This window comes from Mesoplodon mirus, assembly GCF_964341445.2.
Source record: "Mesoplodon mirus genome assembly, chromosome: 13".
Classification (NCBI taxonomy): domain Eukaryota; kingdom Metazoa; phylum Chordata; class Mammalia; order Artiodactyla; family Ziphiidae; genus Mesoplodon; species Mesoplodon mirus.
Window position 1 is genome coordinate 18,084,594 of NC_138989.1, and position 22,575 is coordinate 18,107,168.

General features: G+C 52.2%; 1 protein-coding gene across 2 annotated transcripts in view; it reads right to left on the reverse strand.

The window, feature by feature from the left end:
- Positions 1–426: 426 nt before the first annotated feature.
- Positions 427–22,575, reverse strand: part of SSH1 (slingshot protein phosphatase 1) — a 61,964-nt gene continuing 39,815 nt past the window's right edge. For both annotated transcript variants that reach the window (XM_082640826.1, XM_082640825.1), the window contains exons 8-15: positions 21,111–21,305; positions 19,868–19,961; positions 19,014–19,142; positions 16,512–16,558; positions 14,696–14,842; positions 12,434–12,634; positions 9,839–10,382; positions 427–6,548 (exon numbers count right to left, since the gene is read on the reverse strand). In XM_082640826.1, coding sequence (XP_082496952.1) covers positions 5,322–6,548; positions 9,839–10,382; positions 12,434–12,634; positions 14,696–14,842; positions 16,512–16,558; positions 19,014–19,142; positions 19,868–19,961; positions 21,111–21,305 — 2,584 coding nt within the window. In that variant the 3' untranslated portion in view covers positions 427–5,321. The remainder of the gene's footprint in view (positions 6,549–9,838; positions 10,383–12,433; positions 12,635–14,695; positions 14,843–16,511; positions 16,559–19,013; positions 19,143–19,867; positions 19,962–21,110; positions 21,306–22,575) is intronic.

A 22,575-nucleotide genomic window follows, 5' to 3' on the forward strand; every position in this document is an offset into this window, starting at 1 on the left:
TGGCCGTTAGCCACAATGAGCTCCCACTGTCCCCTGTCCCGTGTGAGCAGCTAAGGTGGTTCTGTTGAGCACACCTCTAGCTTTAGAGCTTGTGCAGGGAGAGGTGCCACCCCAAGTCCAAGTCCCACCCTGGGTGGTGGGGTGGAGGAACGGGACAGGTTTTTTTGGTATACAAGTGACCACCCACAACTGGGCCTGCTCTTCCTTACTGGCAAGATCAGGAGGGAAAAGGATGATTCCTGCAGGAGCTGACCTTCTTCCCCTGGTTCTTTCTTTGGTCTCACCTGTCCAGGTGTTTAGCATGGGGCCCAGCATACGGCAGATGCTCAGTCAAGACCGGCCATCATGATGACGAAGCTGCAACCAAGTCTCCTGGCAAGGGCTGAAGAGGCTGTTGCTTTTTGGCACAAGTTTGGAGGTCATCAGGCATTTATAAAGAAAAAGTTTATTTTCATCACAAGAAGCACACAGACTATACACAGTACACACCAACAGAAGTAAAAAAAAAAAAGTGCATTATGCATCTTCTACTGCAAATTCACAGTACAAAAGATACTGCCTTTTAAATATATAATATAAAAAAAACAAGAAGAAAAACAATATAATAAAAAAAAATCATTGATATCATAACGCAACACACTGGAACCCACTGGTGGCTTCTGAAAACCAAAGGGCAGCCCATCTTGTGGAGCTCCTGATGGCGGTCTGTACCTGCATTTTGTTGCAAAGAGCTCAGGACACCAGCAGAGAGGAAAACAGGGGGGCCTAGGTGGTAATAAAAACTCTACTGAACAGGAGTACAGTTGCGTGATGGGGGGAGCAGGGGAGGGGCTGGGCTGCGGTCCAGGGCGAGCCTGGACCGCACCACCCCCCGGCTGGCCAGCAAACCAATCCCGTTCTTTCCTCGCTTACTACGGACCGGGCTGTGGCTGAAACCGTGCCTGCCTTGCCAGCAGAAACCGCCAGTGCCGTTTCTAGCAACACTCCTGGCCTGGCTGCGGGCAGGTGCGAGAAGCCACACAACAGACCAGCACAAGTACGGGGCAGGCAAGCTCCAGCACTAAAACGCCAACCACCACTGACGAGGCAAAGTATCCAATCACAGAAGGCGAGAGCTTAACGGTTGCCCATAAATACACAGTATTTGTAAACTATTATTAAGGCACTCGATTGTAAAACAATAATTACAGTGTCAGGAAGGAGGGAGGGAGGGAGCGGCCATCTCCGTGAGCAGCGCGGCCGACAGAAAGGACAGCAGAGGACCGGGGGTCTGGTTCTAAGACTCCTGCTAAGAGACCGACATAAGCCGGGGCTGCAGCACCCACTGCAAGACAAAGACGAGGTGGTCAAATCCACACCCACCAAGGGCAGCACCGCACGGCGTTGCTCCAGACCGTTCAGGGTGACCTGCTTCATAGCTCTGGTGACACAGTGTGCGTGTACGTGAGGGAGGAGGGATGCACGTGATGCTCTGATTCAAGTGATAGATAGATTCAAATATATATATTTGTGCAGAGTGAACTCATACACATGCGTATTCAACTGCAGAGCAGACAATAAAAAGACCAAGTAGCTGAGCACGGGGGTCCATAAGTACCTTCATTTGGCATGCCGCGTCGGGGAGACACTGGGGGTGCGACAGTAGACGGTGACCCTGCACCACGCTGTCCCAATGTCACAAATCTCCTGCCCGCCTGGCTCCCCTGCCGGAGGTGAAGGGGCGGCCGTCACTGTGCCGGCCGCGTGGGTGCGGGGAAGCCCTGCCGGGTGGCAAGCCAGACCAGGGTTCTGGGAAATGTGTTCTGGCACCAAGCGTTTCCAGCCAACAGACAGCAAGTCGCTCTTCGGACACCTTGGGTGAGGTTACTCACATGCTCTCGACTAAATGACAGCATTTCCTCTCACCGGGGAGCAGGGGCCCCAGGGGAGCAGGGGATCCATCAGCCTCCTGGGATGGCACCTGTGCACAGTGCCGACGTACAGGGTTGTCCTGACGATGTTAATTCTATGGCCTCTTTGGCTCCATCCCAGGCATCCTCTGGGCTTATCCAGGAGGGAAAAGGCTTTAGAAAGGGCTGGAATGTTTTTTAGCTGGAGAGGGTGGGATGGAGCGGAAGGGAGCTGGACAGAGTAACCTGCTCGCCTGATGGACCGGGTGCCTCCACCCAGCAGAGAGCTGTCTGGCAGCCGAGAGGTTGGCACTGGTGCCTGCACTGAGACCAAAGAGGCAGGGGAGACTGGGGGCGAGAACCTTGTTCTCAAGAAGTTCATGGAATGATGCACATTGCTCCAAGGCCCTGAAGTAACTACAAGACAAAGACATGGAAATCGGCAAGGTCAAGTCCCGATCAGAGGGCAGCACGGTTTCCCCTCTCTCTGTGACCACTCCTCCTCTTCGACTCAACAAAACTTGATGAGAAGACCTCCCTGTATCAATGCAAGAAGAAGACCTAGAGGAGTTCACTCTAATTTTGGCATGCCATGTGAGTGAGAGTGCGAGTGAGGGAAAGGTGAGGTGGAAGAGGAAATGCAGCTGAATTCACAGGGTATTGAGCTGATGTAGAAAGTTTTTGTTCTCGCCTAGTTCGACAAAGGCATTCCACGAAGATGGCGGTCACCAAAATCAATGACTTTCACCGCGTAAACCACTGCTGCCTACATTCGGAATTTCCCCCATCTGCTAAGCTTACAGATGAAGCACTGGTCAAGATGTGGCACAGCTTATGGTGTAAGCTTTCTTTTCAGAGACCGGTATGAATCTGTCTTTGCCAAGGTGCCTCCAAGCCTGGTAGGATGCTCTTGTCTTGTTAGTACAACATTTAAAATAGCAATGTGCCACATGTTTGTGCGCCACTGATCTGGGTCTCAGAGAAAAACCTTCACCCTCTTCTCTAGGCTACAGTGTCATCCATCAAGAATGCTTCATTTTGCTCTGATGATGGGCACCTGGGCCCTGGTCTGTTTAGCTACTGATAGACTAGCTCCTGACAACGAACGGTGACTCTGCCAAAAGCCAAAGACCCACCAGTATTCGTAATCCTCCTCCCACCCTTTAACTGGATAAGAAAAACTATGGCTTTCAAAATTAAGGTCTTCAAAAATATGTAACACCCAGGCATGGTTAAAAAACCAACATAAGCCTGGCATCATCAAATCTAAAGGATTATTTTGACACAAAAGTTGATCCACCACATGAAATTTAATTTGGCAAAACACTGAACCTGATATATTTTTTTGAGACTGTGCTCTTGTTGGCTGAGAGAGAGGAGGAAACCCAACTGAGTTTTCCAGAATAAGTGGATAATCACCTTTTAAGCTGATTTCAGTTGACAGTGGTGGAAAACCAATTCCGATAAGGTAAAATAACGTATACTTTAATAAAAAAAAATAAGGCCAGGGAGAAAAAGTTTCCGGAGAGAGGGTTTTTGCAAAAACTCTACCCACTAGTTGAAATACGGACTAGCCTTCTTCCTGAAGAACCTGCCTGGGCTATTCTTGGGGGCCCAGTTCTGACCAACGTAAGATGGCAACTCATTTACCCACGTTTGGAATTTAGCTGGCCCTTGAAGGATTTCTAGTTTCGCTGGCCAGGGCTTGGCAAAGGTTTTCTATAAAGAGCCTGATCGCAAGGTAGCTAGCTTAGGTTTTGCAGGCTACATGGTCTCTGTCGCCTATTTGTTAATTTTTTGATAATCCCTTAAAACTGTAAAAAAAAAAATGTTAGCTCTTGGGGCCGTACACTATGGTTTGCTGACCCCTGAATTAAACGTAACCGACCTCTTCTCTCTCTCCAAAAAATTTTAACATCCTGTCTTGCCGGACAACATCAGAGGACTCCCTCCACTCAAGATCCTTAGAGGGACTACTCCCAGAGCCACTCAGGACCACGTGCTGTCCTGCCCACTGGGAAGAGCCGCAGAGAAACAGGAAGCAGCGTTCTCACCGCAGGAAGGGGCGACTGTAAACATCTGCCAAGGCTTCCACCAGTCCCACTTCTCAGAGAAGCTGCTGCTAAGTTGTTCCTTGAGAGTGACTGAGCGTTCCTCACTGCTGAAATCTCCTTTTCCTCCCCAAACATAAGTACATGTGACCTAATGAACCTGAGTGCTGGGGCTCCTGACGGGGTGACCCACATCTCAGAATCCCCGGCCCCGCCAGACACTACGAACCACAACACGACCGCATTGGGTTCCGCAGCAGATAAGACTCAATGATACTTTGTGGGTCCTTCTCTCCAGATGGGGGACAACTGAAGACTGACCTTTAGCAACAACTGAGGACCCCACACACATTTCCCCCCACCTCACCCCAGGGCTGGCCAGACACACGTCACTCAGCTGTGACAACACGCCAGGACAGGCAAGTCAACTGCTCAGAGGACCTCCACTCACCCTGGAGTTGGTCTGACAACAGCATTCATGCCTTCGTGTCACTTTAACTAGCAGTGTTTGGTGCAGGCACCTTAAAAGTCTTAATACTTTTTGGGGTCCTGACAACCACACAACAAAAAGTTCTCTTTTGGAAAAATCTTTTCTGACACAGCATTTTTCCCTGGAATGAACCTTGGTCATTATTGGAGTTTAAAAATAAAAAGCAGAGCAGGATCAGAGGTAGGACTTCTACTGCCATCCACGAGTTTCCCCAGAAGGGCCTGAATGAGCTAGGACACGTGCCATGGTGGCGATGCCAATGCCACAGCTATTCTTTTGCAGGTTGCGCCGGAGGATTTTTTGTTTTTTGGCTGTGTTGGGTCTTCATTGCTGTGCACGGGCTTCTCTAGTTGTGGCGAGCAGGGGCTGCTCTTCACTGCGGTGTGCGGGCTTCTCATTGTCATGGCTTCTCTTGTTGCAGAGCGTGAGCTCTAGAGCGCAGGCTCGGTAGTTGTGGCGCACAGGCCTAGTTGCTCTGCAGCATGTGGGATCTTCCCGGGCCAGGGCTCGAACCCGTGTTCCCTGCATTGGCAGGTGGATTCTTAACCACTGCACCACCAGGGAAGCCCTGTGCCAGAGGATTTTTGATGTGTGTGCATTGCTGTATAAATGCTCTTCTTAACACCCGAGAAGCACCTGAAACACCTCATTTGGAGTCAGAGTCTACTGGTCAACAGCTGCTGGTTCTCCCAGGCCACAAAACCAATGCTCCCCTTTCTTCTTGTGCTGTATGTTAGGTATTGTTGTTTCTTCTCCCCTTTGCCGCAAGAGGGGAGGAAAAGTAAGGATAACGCCAATTGTTTAAAGGAAATCAAGACAGAAGGGGCGGACCGAAATCCACAGTGAAACTAAAGGAGGGATCACAGAAGTCCAAACGCAGCCAAAGGCGGGTCAGCTTTTGCTCATCCACGAAGGGCTTTTCAAGTTTTCCGGGGCAGATTTCCCTGATGGTTTAGAGGTTGCAGCTGGGTTCCTGGGGGCCACTGGGGGCTCATGCAAGAAGGAAGACTCGCTCAACCTGGCATCCTGGGAGTCAGCCACGGTGGACACGTCGGCCTCACTGGACAGGTCCTCCGTTGAGAGGTTGAGGCTCCCGAGCTTGGCGAGGGAGTGAGAGCGCTTGAGCGGGGACGAGACCGTGAGGCCCGCCAGCCGGAGCCGGGTCTCGATCTCCTGCGTGCGCTGCTTCACCAGCCCGGGCTTCCCGCGGACGCTGTGAATGCTGTCGCTGCTCGAGCTCCGGGTCAGGTTGGAGCTCATGGAGGATGAGGTCGGGGTGTAGCAGATGGTCTTCAGGAAGTCTTTTGAGAAGTGACTGGCGTGGTCTGGGCGGCAGAGGAAGAGTGGGGGGCTCTTCAGTGGGGCTCCTTCTGACGGAGGGGGGCCAGCCTCGGGCTTCTCCTCGCCCTGGGCTTGGCCAGGCAGAGCCAGGTCCTGGTTCTCCTCGGGGATGCTGGCCTCCAGCCTGCTGGTGGGGCCATCCTTGCAGGGGGCCGCCAGGTCGGCCGGCGTGCCCTTCAGCCTTTCTAGTTCTTTGGTGTGCTTGCGGACCAAGCCCGCCTTCTGCAGCTGGATGATGGATTCCTGGTGCTGCATCAAGTAGCTGTTGGCTGTCGGTTTCTCGGCTTCTTTACTGAACAGGAGCCGCAGGTCCTTGGCCGGCTTCGGATCTTTCTTGGGCGGCGCGTCGTCCTTCGCTACTTCCACGTTGGGGGCGTTCTTAACACAGTGAGAATTCTTCAAAAGGAGGGACTTTGGTAGGACTTTGTGAGTGTCTCTGGAAGGTTCCAAAAGGCTGGCTGGTAGATCTGGGGCAGCCCCGGCCCCAGGGCCACTAATGTCTGGCCTCCTCGAGCCTGCTGGTGGTAGGAAGGGGGGAATGTCGGTTGGGCCAGAGGACAGTTTCTCTGAAGCTCGGGACCTGCTGGCCACATGGGCCACGGGGGAAGACGTGAGGTGAGGCAGGAAGGTGGGCTGGGTGCAGATGGCGGGAGCACCGGGGTTCTTGCATCGCTCCCCAAAGGCCTCGGGAATCCCGCTGGCTGCAGGGTACATGCAGTCGGCGCAGGATCTGTAGGAAGGCTTCACTTTGTTAAGGATCCCAAAGATCGCATCATGCTGAAAGGGACAAGAACATCGTGAGGGCGCGACCCAAGCCGAAGCCCGAAAAATACAAGGAGGGCAGGAGGAGGGGCTGGGGCAGGCACTGGGCTGGCAGTGCTCTCACTTCAGCTGGGGCTGGGATAGAACCCTCTCAGAACCCATATGACCGTGACTAATGCAGGTTAGGGATGGGTTAGAGACACTGAATCGAACTTCCCGGAAGCTAGGAGCCCACAGTCCTGGGCAAACCTTCGGCCACCTGGCCAGGAGCAGGGCCTCCAAGGGCCTCCCTTCTCAACTCTGCCTCCGCCACTTGCACCAAATGACCCTTTCCAGCGCTCTGGTGTCGCCTGGAAACCAGAGTGACTTCGCCTCACCCTTTCCCCTCAAGGCCTCGGGAGAATTAGTGAAATAACATTTCTGGCACAGTAACTGTGTCTCCCTTTCAGAAAGGGTCTGGAGTCTGCAGCCTGAAGACAGAACCCTTCCTGTCTGGCACGACAGAGCATGGCTCCAAGGAACCACCATCTAACTGTGCTCTTCACAGAGAGGTGGCAAAGGGCAGAAACGGTTCGGGAGAGACTCTAATACAGACCCAAACACGGGTGCCCACGGCCCCAATGAGGGAGCCAGGCAGAGGTGGGTTTCATACACCAGGGGAAAGCACGTTTGCACCACTTCCCAAGAAACACCCTGCCTCTGGCCACTGGGGGTCTCCGTGAGCTCAACGTGGGCCTCTCCACCCCGCCCTCCTCCTGATGGGCAGGCCAAGCCCTCACTCCCTCACGCGCCCATCGAATGGCACCAGGGCTGCTCTTCTGGGCCGAGACCCAGCTGAGAACCGCAGGAGTGGAGGCAAGAGGGTGACTCTCTTCCCTCGCGAGTTGTTTCGCTGTGAGACTCCTGAGGCGGTTGAAAACCAAGCCTTCTTGGTAAAAGGTTTCTCCCTGCCCCTCTGTCGTTGTCAGGGACTCATACCATCCTGTGTGGCAGCCCGAGGTCCCCGCAAGCTAAGGAGTCAGGGTCCGGTCCAGTCCTGGAGGAGTCAAGGGGAAACCCAGCCCTGGTTCCTGGAGGCTTTCAAGGGGGCATGTGGAGAGCACCTGGTGGGGCAGGTAGGGGGCCGGGTCTCCTGCGGGACCCTATCCTGGTCAGGATTCCTGGGGCGGGTTTCCAGGTCGACCACTGGGGCTTGGTCACCCTTGTGGTGAGGCCCAAACACAGACATTTTCCTGAAGCTTTCACCAAAGTGTCTATATGTTTGTTTCTTCTAAAACCTTTAGAATCTAACCTTCTAAACTGGGGTGAAATCTACCACAGTGGGAGATCTGAGAGGACATTTCAGAGCTCATGGAGAGACAAGGGAGGAGGGAATTCATTCATCCAGCTCCTACTTAGGGAGCGCGCCTGTCCTGTGCCAGGCCTTGCACTGGGCGCAGGGGCTATGAGCAAGACAGTCCCCGCCCTCCGAGAGCCCTGTCTCTGGATGCTCCTAAGCTGTGCATTTCAGTCCCTGTCCCATCCTCTGAGCCACCCCCATCTCAGATGCCTGGCTTCCATCTCACCTCATCAGTCTGCCTGCAGACCACTGCCAGAGGGGCTTTGTCACCAACCACCTAACGCCCTCCCGTGCTTCCCAGCACCCTGGGAGGAAACACGCAGGGCCCTGCCATCATGGCCCGAGGCCCCGCGTGCCCAGCCACCTGTCCAACTGCGCCTCAGCCACTGCCCCTCAACCAGGTCAAGCTTTCCACCCTCAGGGGCCTGGGGCCCAGAAGATTCTCCTCCTGGCTCTCTGTGCAGCCAGCTCCGTCTCATCCCCTCCCCTCCCACCTTACCTGTGTCACCACACCAAGCACCACCTGTATGTTTTACATACAGGTGTTACATCCTTACATGTTTACCTCCCATCTCCCTGTAAGACCACGTGTGTTGAGCTACCTTACAGCTGTACCCCCTCACCAACCTGGCCCCGGAGTTAATAAACACAACTTGAACAAGTGAATGGATGCTTGTCTCTAGGTCCTATTCCCTAGATAATGTCACCCATCCACACTCTGGCCAGAAAAGGAAGGCTGGGTCCTTCGTTTATCTTCTTATCCAGGCTTCTCTCGTGGTCCCCATTCTACGACTCACAGCTACGTCATCCCGGACCAACCGAGGCACCGCTGTCCCAGACAGAGAGGTTTTATATCATCTATCTTGATGGGCACTCGCTCTTTAAGGGAAGATGAGCGGTGAGGGAAATTCGAGAGTAATTACTATTCAGTTTGGAATCTGGGTCCTGATTTGGAGTACGGGAGATTTCACTTCCCAGTTTTGTCTGCATTATAACGTGATGATGGCGAACTCTCTGTACAAGGGGATGCCTCTGTCTGCCTCCCCAGTGCTTCACTAGAGAATCACAGCTGGCCCGGGAGGTGGGTGGTCAGGCCGCGGGAAATGAAGCTTCCTGCCCCTGGGCCAGGGCGAGCCAGCAGCAGAGCGAGGGCAGAACCCAAGACCAGGCTAACAGAGGACGTCCCTCCACGAAACCAGCCTCCACGCGTGGGCCACTTGGAGGAGGAAAAAGGCTGGAGGAATTCTTGATTTTCTGAGCAAGTGCCAGGTTGAGGCAAAAGCCCTGTTGCAAATAACCCACCAAGTATGAGAGCTACAAGGGACTGCTGGAGTTAATTAAGCATTAGAGTTGGAGTTGCAAGACTAGATACTTGATGATGTCGGCTTCTTCAAGGTGGCAATGGTGTTATGGTTAGATTATAAACGGAAGCATTTGGGATGGAAACGACATCTGGGATTTGATTTGTTTCAGGATAATCCAGGGTATGGGAACGCGGATGGGGGTGAGATGAAAGGAAGAAAAGCCATACACTGGTAAAGGCTGAAGCTGGGTGATAAGTTATATGTTTTGTGGGTTTTTTTTTGGCCATGCCTTGTGGCATACGGGATCTTAATTCCCTGACCAGGGATCGAACCTGGGCCCCCTGCAGTGGAAGTGCGGAGTCCTAACCACCGGACCGCCAGGAAATTCCCATAAGTTATACCTTTTATGTTTTACGTAAAAAAAAAAGGAAAAAGACTTTGAAACGCTGCCTCAGATGTGAATGAGGCACCGGGGTGAAGAGGGCATGGGGATGATCACCATTCCCCAGGGGTCCCGGGTCCTCCATCATCCACCATCCCCATTGGCCTGTAGAATCGCGTGGAAAACCACCCACTGAGCTGGCAGAGGCAGCTGTTGGGGGGGCTGCCCCCGGGGCAGAAATGGCGTGCGTGCCGCCACCCCCTCGCGGCCCCAGGCCTACCTCGAAGTCGTCCGGGCAGCTCCTCTTGCTGTTGTTGTTATTTAGGTTTTCCCAGTTCAGCAGGTTATTGAGCTCGGTTACGGGCTGCCCCCACTTCCCTGCTCCCGGGGCCTCCTCCCTTTCCATCTCCTCCACCTGTGGCGATGAGCCACCCCGGGCGTGGGGGCTCCCAAACTCTAGTTTCTTCCTCACTTCCTTCTCACAGAGTCCAGGACCTTCTGGGGGGTGTCCGGCCGGCTTGGATGCCTCTGCCGGCTGAGCGGCTTCTTCCAGCAGAGCATCCCTCTCCAGATCCTCCAGGTGGACCCAGCTGCCTGTCTCGTCTCTGGGGCAGTGCAACAGGGGGTCTGAGAGTCGCCGGAGACAGCAGGGGAGAGCGGGTCCCCCGGGGGCCCCGCTGCCCGGGAACCCAGGCTCGGCGGTGGCATCCGGGCAGGGCGGCTGGGCTTCCGGGGTGCCGTCCAGGGTCTCCGGCAGGAAGTCCCCAGGCCCCGCTGGGTCATCCACAGGCTGCTGGCGCCACAGCTTGTTGTGCCGTTGTTTGCTGGGGGAAGGAAGGCAGAGGAAGGTCAGCAGACGCCAGTGCCCAAGGGTCCTGGGAGGAAGGGTGTGGAGAGCCAGCAAGGGGCAGTCCAAGGCTCGGGTGGACACCAGGGGCTCACCTGGGTAAAGCCTCTCTCGGTTCATTTATCCCCAAGAAATTCGAGAATGACGGAAATAGCCTTAGGACCCTAAGTCATCATGGCTCCCATACGTATGGCATCCCGCACGTATGATCCACGTGGGATCACGTAAACAACTTTGTCATGTGATGAGGATGTTGCAGACATGGGGAGGGGGTCTGGACCTGAAATCCTATCATGGTCCTAGTGTCCCAGCTCTCCTGGTGAACAGGGTCATGCCACGGATGTTCCGTCTCTGTTTCCCCATCTGTCAAATAAGAAACCCAATCCTCTCCTACTTATGTCGTAGGGAAATAACGCGGATCAAAGTAGAGAGTCGATAAAGACTTATACACACGTATAAACACGTAATGCACCTGAATAAAGCTGGGGAGATGCCAGAGAATTGGAAATACTTGTGTAGGTCAGAGAGATTACAGGTCAGTTTTTAAAATAAGTCTTCTAATGCTGTGTTATTACTTTTATGACACATTTTTTAAACATGAGGGTTAAAAAAAAAAAAAGAAGAAAGAGGCTCAGAGTGAAATCAGGCAAATGAGTCACATCCACTAACCTCAGAGGATCACCAACATCCCAGGGTTGTGACGGTTAAGAGGAGAAAGAAGTAAACATAAAAGGACATGCAAACTAAGGGTTTGTTCTTCAATGCGAGGGAGCAACACGGTCATTCATGGCCATCTGCTGTGTGTGCACGTTCCGGGCAAGGCCAAGAGGGCCCTCAGACGGGGCTATAATTCAAGGTCAGTGCTGTGCTGTTGTGAACCTGGCCCGGCAACCCCTGGTTAGCCTGCAAACCCCTGATGGCAGCAAGTGACTGAAGGGCTACCGGAGGCGAGAGCAGGATGTGCCCTTTCCTCCTCCCCACCGTCCCCCTCGGCCCTGCCTGAGCACCTGTCCAGCCGCTCTCTGGTTGACAGTGAAGGAGTCCAGAGATATCCGGAGCTGTTCTCCAGACCCGCCAGTTGCTTCCCCAAACATGGCCAAGAAACTGGTGGACTTAGCCTGTGGCCTCCTCACAACACCGGGCAGAAACCACCCAGGGAGGCCTTGAACAGACTGAACAGAAAAGGAACAGGGGGAAAGTGAGTCCCTAAGTCCAGCGATCCACCTGGGGTCACTGGGGGACCCCTCCATGGGGGCAGGATCACCTTGCATGGGAGCCCCAGAGGCTGACAGACCCGGGCATGCCCTCCAATCCCTGGGCCGCCCACTGGCTGTGTGACATGGGACACCTTAACCTCCAGCGTCAGTTCCTTACTACCCATAAATGGGGGACCCCCTGTCCTCTGCAGACCTTTTTCATGGTGGGGTGGGTGGGTGGAGAATTACAAAGGAGCTATGTCATCACTGACCATGAGCCGGATCTAGCGAAGCAGCTGCATGGTGCTCGTGGAAATTTTACAACGATCCTATCAGGGGGATTAGTTCTTAACTTGGAAGAGGAGACTGAGGCCGGGGGAAGATTGATGAGCTTGCCCTGAGCTACCAGCTCGTCAGCGGTGGGCCCGGGTCTGCCTCTGCAGTCCCTGGAGCTGCCCTGAAGTGAAGCCTGGCACGGGCTTGGCACAGAGCAGGTGCTCAGGAAACGGGGCAGCCCCGGGCCGAGACTCACACCGAGTCCTGCCTTGGATTAGAAGCCGTGACCTGCTCCCTCCAGCTGCAAAACAGCTTTACATGCGTGCCAACACAATAAGCACAGATCCCTCCTGGAAACCACTAATCAAACCCCAAACAATTGTTGTTTTTCTCAAACCAATTCCCCCCAACCCCAAGAGGCAGGATTTTGGCTGTGGAAGCCACTGCTGGGCCAAACGGGAGCACGGCTGGGATGTGGCCGGCAGCCCCGGCCGGCTGGGCGGCAGGGCTTCTGGAGCTCGGCTCTGCCAATTCTTCCCTGCAGACAGGCACCCACCTGGCGTCCAAGATGCCTTCATACTCAGACAGCTGCCTCATAAAGCCCGCGTTGGGCCGTGTGATGCTGCGTTTTTGCTTCACGTAGTTGTAGGCTTTCTCCAGGGGCCAGCCAAATTCCTTCATCGCGTAGGCTATGACCGTGGAAGCAGAGCGACTGACGCCCATTTTGCAATGTACCAGGCACTTGGAGTGGTTCCTCCTGCAGCCGCGGGGGTGGGGGGAGAGGGCAAAAGTTGATACAACTGCATTCTCTCAGGTCTGGCACAATGGATCTTTTTTTTTTTTTTTTCTGCGGTATGTAGGCCTCTCACTGTCGTGGCCTCTCCCGTTGCGGAGCACAGGCTCTGGACGCGCAGGCTCAGCGGCCATGGCTCACGGGCCCAGCCGCTCTGCAGCACGTGGGATCTTCCCGGACCGGGGCACGAACCCGCGTCCCCTGCATCGGCAGGCGGACTCTCAACCACTGCGCCACCAGGGAAGCCCCTGGATCTTTTTTTAAAACACTGAAGTTATCTCATTGCCCAAACCCTCCGAGGTCCTGATGTTTAGGCAGCAGACATCCACACACCCTCAGTAGGAGATAACTTCACTGCAAAATCAATTAGCATACAATGGGAAATCGAGATCAAGCTGGCCTGGCCTGGCCAAGTTTTGCAGAGAGAAAGCTCCCCATTTGGGCGCCTTCCCAGGTGGCTGGGATCTGCCGGGAGACCAGAGCCCCCTGGGCAGGAAGCAACCGGGCAGCGAAAGGGATATTTGCACAAGCTACTCACTCAGCTGCTAGAGCAGATGGAGACAGGGAGCAGGTTACTGTAGAGAAACAGGGTCAGTGAACTGAAAGCCACCGGGCCCCTGACAGAGAGAGTGCCTCGGCAGACAGGAGGGTCAAGGAGCCAGCGTGAGTCCGCAGCACTTGACTTGGCCACCAGAGAAAGAAGGCAAAGGGAACAGATGGGCCGATAGGCTTTTTGTAGGGAGACGGTACCAGCCCAGGAGAGGCTGATACAACAGACACGGCAAGGCCAGGAACACTGTTGCTCTAGCTTTCGCCTGCTCACAAAGGTGAGGGGCACCAGGCTGGGGAGGGCTGCACCTGTGCAAGCTTATTTGTACAGGAGGGAGCAGGCCGGCCAGCCTGCCGATTTACATTAGAAGCAGCACACGTGCTCGGTGAGGGCAGGCTCATTTCCTGTACCCCAGGCTTAAAGTTCATCCTCAAACCTCAGGGGGTTTTTTGGACTGCCAAAGTCTATCCCCCAGGAACCCAGGGGAACTAAGATTTGGTCCTACATCATGGAGCTTTGACTTGGGTGCAAAGCAGAAGAGGTTTCTCTTGATAGCATCTCAAAGAGTTGTCTCTTTCTGGTCCTGACTTCAGTGGACAGAGTGGTTCCACAGGAGAATAAGGTGAGGACAAAAGACACGTGACAGCAGTGACAGGCTCGGGGCAGTGGGGACCCCTGATGGTCCGTCCCATTCTACGTGAACAGGAGTCACACTAACTCAGGTGGAGGTGGGCCACAGCTCAGGGCATCTGCCCGAGTAGATTTCTGAGTAGATTTCTCCAGGGAAGCAGCCCCAAAGGTGCTCTGAGTCACGTACGATCCGCCCCACCCCCTCTCTCCTCTGGCTCTGTGACTCCCCATGCGTAGAGCTCCCAAGAGTGTCCGCTTGGTACAGGGCCCTTGCCTGCAGCCAGTGCTAATGACGAAACAGGGGTCAAATGTCACGGCAGGTGAAAGAGAATGAGCTCATTTGGGGACCCCTGGAGAAGATCAAGGACTCGGCCCTTTCAATGCTTGGGGTCCAGCACTCTAAAACCAGAGGCCCGGACTTCCCTGGTGGCGAAGTGGTTGAGAATCTGCCTGCCAATGCAGGGGACACGGGTTCAAGCCCTGGTCTGGGAAGATCCCACATGCTGCAGAGCAACTGGGCCTGTGAGCCACAGCTACTGAGCCTGCGCGTCTGGAGCCTGTGCTCCACAACAAGAGAGGCCGCGACAGTGAGAGGCCCGTGCACCGCGATGAAGAGTGGCCCCTGCTCGCCACAACTAGAGAAAGCCCTCGCACAGAAACGAAGACCCAACACAGCATAAATAAATAAATAAATAAATAAATAAAACCAGAGGCCCATCAGACATCACAGGCCCCTCCAGCCAGGAGGCAGCTATGTCTGGGGTCACCATTAATGTCTGCCCACCCCGCGGCTGCCGGTCAGCTTCTTCCCCAGCCTGGTTTCTCTGACTTCTCCGCCCACTTACTTTGCTTTGTTTATAAAATGGTACGCCTCGTTCCAGTGGGCGAGGAGGTCTGTGGTCTCTTCATCATAGACTCGGATGTTATGATACGCAAATAAGCCAGGGAAAAAATTATCTATTTCTCTAGTGACGTTTAAAATGTAGTCAACACTGCAATGAGAAAAAAAAAAAAAAGAACAAATAGGAGAATCAGAATGTGGATTGACAAAAACCAAAGTAACAACAAACTGAGCAGAGAAAAAATTAAATACACATTTATAAAGGGTCTGTGTTTTTATGGCAGGACTTCATAGTGGTGGTCTTTGGGTTTTTTGTTTTGGTATCTTCTAAATACCCTCTACATGATGAGAATACATTATATTTATGATAAAAAACAAATATCTGCCTAAAAAACTTATAAAAAGAAAGCTCCGCCCAAAGCATTGCTAAGCAACGTTAATTCTGGAAAGTAATCACACATATTACCTAAATACAGTTTTTAACTCCTTTAAAGTTTCAAAATTCGTAACCATTATGAGTATACAGAGGCTTTAAAAAAAAAAAACAACCGGGCTTCCCTGGTGGCGTAGTGGTTGAGAGTCCACCTGCCGATGCAGGGGACATGGGTTTGTGCCCCGGTCTGGGAAGATCCCACATGCCGCGGCGTGGCAGGGCCCGTGAGCCATGGCCGTTGAGCCTGCACATCTGGAGCCTGTGCTCAACGGGAGAGGCCACAACAGTGAGAGACCCGCGTACCGCAAAAAAACACAAACAAACAAAAAAACCCCAACGTCTCCACTTTTAAGTAGTTAAAAAGCTGAATATATCCATCCATTTTTTATATCCTTGGGAACTGCCTTAACTCCTTTTTGAAACAAGGCAGGCTGTAAATAAATAAATAGTTGGGAGGGTCTGCTAACCCAGCTAACTCAGGTTCTATAGTTCTCTAACCTTAATACTTACATTCCTGGAAGACCAACGTAATTTCAGGAGTTTGAAAACACCTCAAATAGATTTCAAAAGAGCATACTTATAAATGCTTTGGAAAAAAAAGAAAAACCTTTAAAATCATTTATTTATTCCCAGCAAGATAAAGCATACACAGCATCACCCTATACTTTAAGATCCCTTTCTCTTGAAAGAACACATCTTAACTAGTAGTTCTAAAGATATATTTTAAGATTTGTTTAGTCTTGACTTTTAAATGCAGTAATTCAAGAATGCCATCATGTCAGACCCACAGGATGGTGATTTTGTGGCTGTGTTGTTTTTTTAAAAAATGTCCAGACATCTGTTCTTGAAGGTCTAGGTTTAAGCATTTTTTATCCCTGCTGCCGAGTATTTCTCAGATTGAGACAGGCATGTGTTTCTGGCCAACGCTGAGCATTTAGCTGCAAGATTCCCACCAGGCTCAAAAGTACAACCACAGAGAGAACCAGGAGTGGTCCGGGGAGCAGGGCTGCTGACTGGCCCACCGGTAAGTGTGTCCACACTGGGGCTGTCAGCATCTCTGCAGGGCAGGGGGGAGGGGGGCGGCGCGTGGCCGCATCAGCATCCAGGCTGTCCTATACCATTTGAGGGTGATTTAGAATCATTCTCCCTGATACACATATTTCTAAACCCCAGTAAACTCTAAAACCCATGAATTATTCAGGAGGTGGCATTTTGAAGCACATCTGTTTAGCTATGCAAATCAGGCCGGCAGCTGCTTTGGAGATTGGGGTGGGCAATTCGAGGCAGGCAGGCAGGCAGCGCCCGGGCTCGGCTTCGAATGGACGGCTGAGCTGAGTGTTTCTAAGCTGCCTGGAAGGATGAGGGGAGACAAGGGGAGCAGACTCACCCTGAGCCCTGCAGTTCCTCCAGATTGGATGCATTCCATTCAGAGCCCTGGGGGACAGATCACACAAACCCCCGTGAGTGTCACACGTCAGCCTCAGAGCTGCTTACGGGATGTACGGTGTGCGCTAGCCCTGACGTTGATGGGTATCTCATGGGCCCCTGGACTCAGAGGCCGATAAGAAAGCTGACAGAAAGAGGCCGATATCAGAGCAGGTTCCCCGGGAGTTTGTGGCATTGTCAGGGAAAGGGGCTGGTCGAGGAGACCCTGCCCCCTCTCATCACTCCCTTTCCTAAGACTCCAGCAGGGTCCTGTCACCAGAGGCAGTGACCTCCGACCTCCCACGCAGGAGAGGGCGCTTTCACATACCACTGACTAGAGCAGGAATTGGTTTACCTTTTCTGGGAAGTATTTGGTAATATTAAAAAAGTTCCCACCCTCTGACCTAGAAATTCCACTTACAAAAAGCTACCCTAAGGAAACACCCAGAAATCACAGAGATATATGTACAAGGATATTTACGGTTATTTATAATAACAAAACAGCAGAAACCACCCAAAGGTCCGACAAGAAGAAATCATATGATGGAGCCGTTAAAATAAAGCATACTTTTGGAGGATATTTAATGACACAGGGAAATACCACATAATGAAAAAAAAAATTTTAAAGCAGGATACAAAACTATATAATCAAACAGTACAGTTCTTTCTTTTTCTTTTTCTTTCTTTTTTAAGAAGCTGTAAATGCATTAAAAAAAAAAAAAAAACCAGAAGATAGAAAAACAAACATACCAAAGTGTCAACAGTGACTGCCTCTGGATTTGTGAAATTGAGAATGCTTTTAAATTTTCTTTCTTCAACTTATATTTCCTAACTTTCTGTAACATGTTCTAACTTCATACTTTAAAAATGGGATTAAAAAAAAATACAAAACCCCCCATTTCTGAGCAGGCAAAGAACACGGAAGGGAAAAAACAAAGAAAAAAACATCACTTTGGTCTTAGGAAATGCAATCGACACAGAGTCACAAAGAGCAAAAGCACCCTCTTGGTCTCCCTATAAACTTCCTTTCCCAAGAGGGTGGACCACTCTAGATGCAGGGGCTGCAGGGGCCCCAACGGAGCTGGCAGCATGTGGGCACTAGCTGGATTTTCATATTGGAGGGAGAGGCTCAAACATAAAAATTCCTTTAGTATCTCTCATGGAAAAAGTGACATAAAGCACCAAACCACGCTGAAAAAATAACAAAAGCTCTGCTAAGCCTGTGAGCATCCTCTTGCCGTGATCACCACCTAGTGGACAGACGGGCCGAGGTGCCTTCGGTTCTGTGTCCACCAGGGAAAACCATCAACTTCCCAGAGAGGATTACAGCCGGGGCTGCTTTCAAGATTCAGGCTTCAAATCCACACATCTATACACATCTAAATATATATACATTAAACATGTATAGATCTATGTATATAGATCAATATATATATAAATACGCTAAATATATATTTAATACGTTAAATATGTATCATGACATACACATTTGGGGAACTACTGATTACTTCCTACAGGCAGAAAACACAGTCCGTCATGCCTTTGGCAGCAAGTACACGTCCTCAACTTTCCAAGGATGTGATTTCTGCTCTAACGATGGGTACCATTTTTGAGTGCCTACGGAAACTGCACTCAGTGCTTAAAATATGTACTAACTTAATCCTCATACTCATCCCCTGAGGTACAGGATGAGGGAAAGGAGAGGCCAAGAGACTTGCCCCCGGGCACCTGGCTGGTCAGGCTGGGGAGTGGGAACCTGCTGGGTGGGTTGGGTTCCATCGCACCGTGCTGCCTCACTAACTAGTAGCGTGCCTTCCTCTATAACCCCCTGACTGTGAAAACTTGCCAGCCGCCTTCTATGGAGACTTACAGCTTTAAGAAATCTGACTGAGGGGCGGAGTGGAGAGAGTGCTGTGCAGGCCCCGCCAGCCGTGTCAGCAAGGCCTGCTGCTTCCACGGGCTCTGGGAGCAGGGCAGGGGGCAGCTAGGGGACAAGTGGGGGGTGTGGGAGGGAGGCTGCGTTTCAGGCATTGGGTCTGTCTCCTCTGCTGTGTCTCATGTCTCGGGATGAGGAGGCATAATTCTGGGGTTAGGCGCGAGTGTTCCCTTTAGTAACTGGGGTTTTTTTAGTTCGCAGACCATCTGGAGGGGGTTTCTGTTAGTGACCGATGAAGGCGGAGGGTGGTGTGCATCTGAAAACGGTTGCCAGCTGACTACACCAGAGAGCTTTCAAACAACTCCCCGCAGCTCAGCTGGGAGCTGCGGCGCAAACATTTGGCTCTCGAGCAAACCCGTGGGCTGCAGGCCAGAGAAAGGGGTCAAGAGGGGAGTTCCCATAAAAGTCAGGACGGAGGCTCCAGGAACTCAAGTTTCTCCCCCTCTATGACTTGCTGCAAACTCCAAACAAATCAAGGTCTGATTTACGTTTCCCAAACCAGACCCTGCCATGCGCTGTGCCTCTTACGAGATAAAGATGGTCGAAGATGAGGGAGGGCTTGTCCATCTGTCCCAAGATAAGGAGCATCTCGTTGTCTATGAATTCCTTGAATTCTTTCAAGTTACAGTTCATCTGTTTCTCTAATTCATTACGGATCTGCGGAGTGGAAAATATTAGGAAAGGGGGTTTGTTTAAAAACAAAACAAAACAAAACAGTTTCTCCAAAGAAGTAATAAAGTCACAACATGAACTATGACTGTTTTCAAAAAAGTGTTTTGGGGCTTTTTTCAGAGTAAGCACATATGCATTTAGACACGCTGCACACACGCATGGGTGGTAGGAATGCAGGCTACTCGGCCTCAATGTGAATCTGACTAGGGGACGTTTATTATTTGAAAGAAGGCATTTGATTCCCTTGGGAGCTTTTCTACTGAGTTGAAAAAACTTATGCTTTTCCAGTTATCAAATCTATCACCGTGAAAACGTAAAATCAATTTCATCTTGCTTTGGAAGGTATCACGATAGGGTTTATTATGTATTAATTCATAAAAAGATTGTACATGACTTTTTTAAATGGCAATTTCAACTTATTAGATCTACTTAGTTTAAGCTGTTACTACAATTCGTTGCATTCCTTGGACAAAGAGCAACAGAAAAAAGAAAAAAGTAATCGAGAAAAACATTAAAAGGCAGTTTCATCTTGCTTTGGAAGGTATCACAATAGGATTTTTTTACATGCACTAATTAATAAAGAGATTGTATATGGCTTTTTAAAATGGCAACTTCCACCTCTTAGATCTACCCGACTTAGGCTGCGCTAGGGCAACAGGACACAGGGATGCCCATGACCTCCGGCCCACCCAGCAGGGAAGCGCTCTTACTTCCTTGGACGTCACGTTCTCCAGGTCCTGACTCATCATGATGCTCCGGAGTTTGGCTTTGATGAGACGCTCAGTCCTCTCCCCTTCAGTTGGCCTGGAGAGAAATCACATTCAGGAAAGCGCAGAGCCATGGGAAGCCACGGGAAGCCTGCGGTCGGCGTTCACAGAAACCCCAGCTGCTCCCGGGCTACACGGAACACGGCTTGGGCACGTTCTCAGTGAGAAGGGGAGAGGGACAGGGAAGTCGCCCAGGGGCCACCAGAGGGGACGGCAGACCAAGGGGGCAAACAGTGGTTGGGAAGCGGACTCGTCCTGCGGGTCTGGAGAGCCTCAGCCTCTCAGGGCCGGATGCTGGAACCGCCATGCGACATCCCCACGGCCCAGACCCCCCAGACTCTGCTGAGGACATCGCTGTGTCTTCAGGCAGCCCATGGCCCCAGCTGCATCCGGCTCCCGTTACCTCCTTACACGCTTACACAGAACCTGAATCGATGTGTTTCCCTGCAACTTCTACGCATCAGCCTGGTTCTAACCCTGGGGCCACACGGACCACAACAATCCTTCTTGTACGTCAAGCCCCTTCACATGTTCAAAGGCATGTATCCTAGCCAACGCTCTCGTACTTTCTTTGAGGCCTCATACAATGTGGCTCCCGGTCCTCCCCTCATTCGGGGGCCCCCCCTCCGTCCACAGCCCTCCTACGTGTGGTGTCCCCAAGGAACATGCTGCTCTGGGGAGGAGGGTGCTAAGCAGGAGAGGAGGGGAGAGCGGCTCCCTCCTCCTGGAACTAGAGCTGATGGAGCGCGGCCTCAGGCCACGCGGGGCAGCGCTGCCGCCTCAGAGCCGCCCGCCCTCGGCCTGCCTTTGTGCAGGTGTGTTTTGGGACCCAAGGAACCGGATGTCACAGTCATCACGCTCTTATAGGCAGAGGAAGAGAGCCTTTGGAAACCAAGACTTTGGACCTGAGGAGCAGGGACCAGAGCACCGGTACAGGGAAGCTGATGAACGTTATGGAGCTGCTCCCCAGAAATGCATTCACACCCGAATTTGTCTATCATTTTAAAAGGCGATGGGGGGGGGCGGTGGTCAGACCCTTCCCCAGCCAAAGACACCCACGGGCTGCAGGTCAGGAACCCCTGCGTGGGATGCTGGTTCTGGGAGACAATGGGGCTGTGACGTGTTCGGGGGGCAGGCTCGGGGGCGGGGACCGGGGCGGGGATGGAGGCTCCGCACTCGCACTCACTTGTCCGCGAACAGGGCGGGGGAGTCGGGCCTCGTGGACTCCAGGTCCTGCATGGCGTTCCACTCGTTGATGCAGCTCTGCTCGGAGCCAATGCAGCTCTCGTAGTAGGAGGCCCAGAGCAGCGCCACGCCCCCGGGGAAGTAGTTGTGCCTGCGTGCCACCTCGCAGGCCTTGTGGAGGACCTGCAGGGCAGACCTGGGGTGAGGAGGGGAAGAGGGTCAGGCCCGGGAGGCACGAGGGGAGCTGGGCTGGAGTCGCTCTTACATCTGAGATTACGAGGGGGACACATGGCCGCCAGGTACCACTGCGGGTCTCTGGGATACAGGCACCGACCCCAAGAGCAGAGATGGCGCCTGTCCCCATCCCCAACGAGGAAACAACAAAACTTTCCAACTCTCCCAATCAGGCAGGCTCCCAGGTCACTTTACATCCGCTAATGAACTCCCAGGAACTGAGATTCACTGCTGAGGCTGTGGTTACCTTGAATGTGGGAACCGCAATGCAGCCGAGCAGCTGGAAGGAAAGCATCCTCAACGTGCAGCAGAGATAAGTGACTGCATTCCCAGTCGCTTAATTTCTACCTCCCTCCCATCAATGTTATAATAGCTTAGATGCTTAGATTGCGTGAGGAAATGAGAAACTCACAAGAACTAACTGCAGAAGAAGTTGTGGGAGGCAGAGTCGGGCAGGAGAAACAGTCCTGAAAACGTATACATTGGTAACAGCCAATTTACTTATCCTTTTCTGACTTCTTTTTACAAAAAAATGGGCTGAGTATTTCTCAGTGAATGGGGTGACTCAGGTATCAGTGAAGGGTGGACGAGCGAGGCCTTGGATGGAGAAGTTATCAGAGAACCAACGGCTCAACAACAGCATAAAAACCACTGCAACCCACGTCACTTTCCCCAGTGGTCCACATCTGTCCTAGCTCTAGACTGGGGGAGGGAAGAAACTTGAGCTGAATATTTACGAAATTTTATTCTCATTCTGAAGTTTTGAAAAAACCCATGGGCCCGTTTTTTTACTCGCTCGTAGAGAAAGAGATAACAAATTATCCAGGGCCACAAAGGAACATCTGGGACGTCTAGAGAACGATGAGTTCATGATGTCCCCCCAAATGATCCTGAACTGACTGCAGGAACAGAAGACATAAAAACGAAGCAACGATGTTAGCGCGTGGCCCATGGGAGGATCCTGCATCACTCTCACTGTCCTGGAGAAAAGAGTAATTATTTTGAAACACTGGGCAGAATTCTTCTCATCAGAGGCCACCGGCTTTCTCCTAAGTCTTTTCCAGATTATATGAGAGACTGCCGTGTGGAGTCTGCTGTATGAGTGGTCTGTGCAGCCCTCCAAGGATGAGGAGGCTCTAGAATGTGTATCGGGTTCAGAGAAGGTCTGGAAGTTGAACGCAGTCTTCACCCACAGCTACCTCACCCCCCAATGCAGGTGTCCAGGGAGGCCC